We start from the raw sequence: 886 nt of genomic DNA on the forward strand, positions 1-886 counted from the left end.
CCCCCCCGCAGGCCGAGGCCTGGCTGGAGGAGCAGGCGCGGAGCGAGGGCTGGAGCCGGGCCGAGAGGCTGCGCGGCCGCCGCGCCACGCAGGGGCTCGTGGGGCTGCTGCAGGACCGCGGCCTGGCCGTCATGGTGGAGGTAGGGGCGGCCCGCGGGCCCCGGGGGTCCCTGCATGGGCCCCGGGGGTCCCTGCATGGGCCCCGGGGGTCCCTGCATGGGCCCAGGGGGTCCCTGGGGTCTCCATGGGTTCCTCAGGGGGCTCCTGGGGGTCCTTGGGGGTCACTTCATGGTCCTTGAGGGCTCCTGGGGGCCTCTCCATGGTCCTTGGTGTCTCATGGGTTCTTCGGGGGTCACTTCATGGTCCTTGGGGGCTCCTGGGGGTCTCTCGATGGTTTCTGGAGGTCCCTGGGGTCTTCATGGGTTCCTCAGGAGGCTCCTGGGAGTCATTGAGGGTCTCTCCATGGTCCCTGGAGGTCCCTGGGGTCTCCATGGGTTCCTCAGGGGGCTCCTGGGGGTCCTTGGGGGTCACTTCATGGTCCTTGAGGGCTCCTGGGGGTCTCTCCATGGTCCCTGGGGTCTCCATGGGTTCCTCAGGAGGCTCCTGGGGGGCCTTGGGGATCACTTCATGGTCCTTGAGGGCTCCTGGGGGCCTCTCCATGGTCCTTGGTGTCTCATGGGTTCTTTGGGGGTCACTTCATGGTCCTTGGGGGCTCCTGGGGGTCTCTCCGTGGTTTCTGGAGGTCCCTGGGGTCTTCATGGGTTCCTCAGGGGGCTCCTGGGAGTCATTGAGGGTCTCTCCATGGTCCCTGGAGGTCCCTGGGGTCTCCATGGTTTCCTCAGGGGGCTCCTGGGAATCATTGGGGATCACTTCATGGTCCTTGAGG

At 67.4% G+C, this 886-nt stretch overlaps 1 protein-coding gene across 1 annotated transcript in view; it reads left to right on the plus strand.

Moving 5' to 3' along the window:
- Positions 1-886, plus strand: part of TSFM (Ts translation elongation factor, mitochondrial) — a 2,911-nt gene that overhangs the window by 666 nt on the left and 1,359 nt on the right. Inside the window, exon 2 of the mRNA XM_026045087.1 lies at positions 12-140. Within this exon, the coding sequence (XP_025900872.1) occupies positions 12-140 (129 nt within the window). The remainder of the gene's footprint in view (positions 1-11; positions 141-886) is intronic.

The sequence above is a fragment of the Nothoprocta perdicaria genome, unplaced genomic scaffold (genome assembly GCF_003342845.1).
Source record: "Nothoprocta perdicaria isolate Ctin4 unplaced genomic scaffold, notPer1 scaffold_398, whole genome shotgun sequence".
In the NCBI taxonomy this organism is placed as follows: domain Eukaryota; kingdom Metazoa; phylum Chordata; class Aves; order Tinamiformes; family Tinamidae; genus Nothoprocta; species Nothoprocta perdicaria.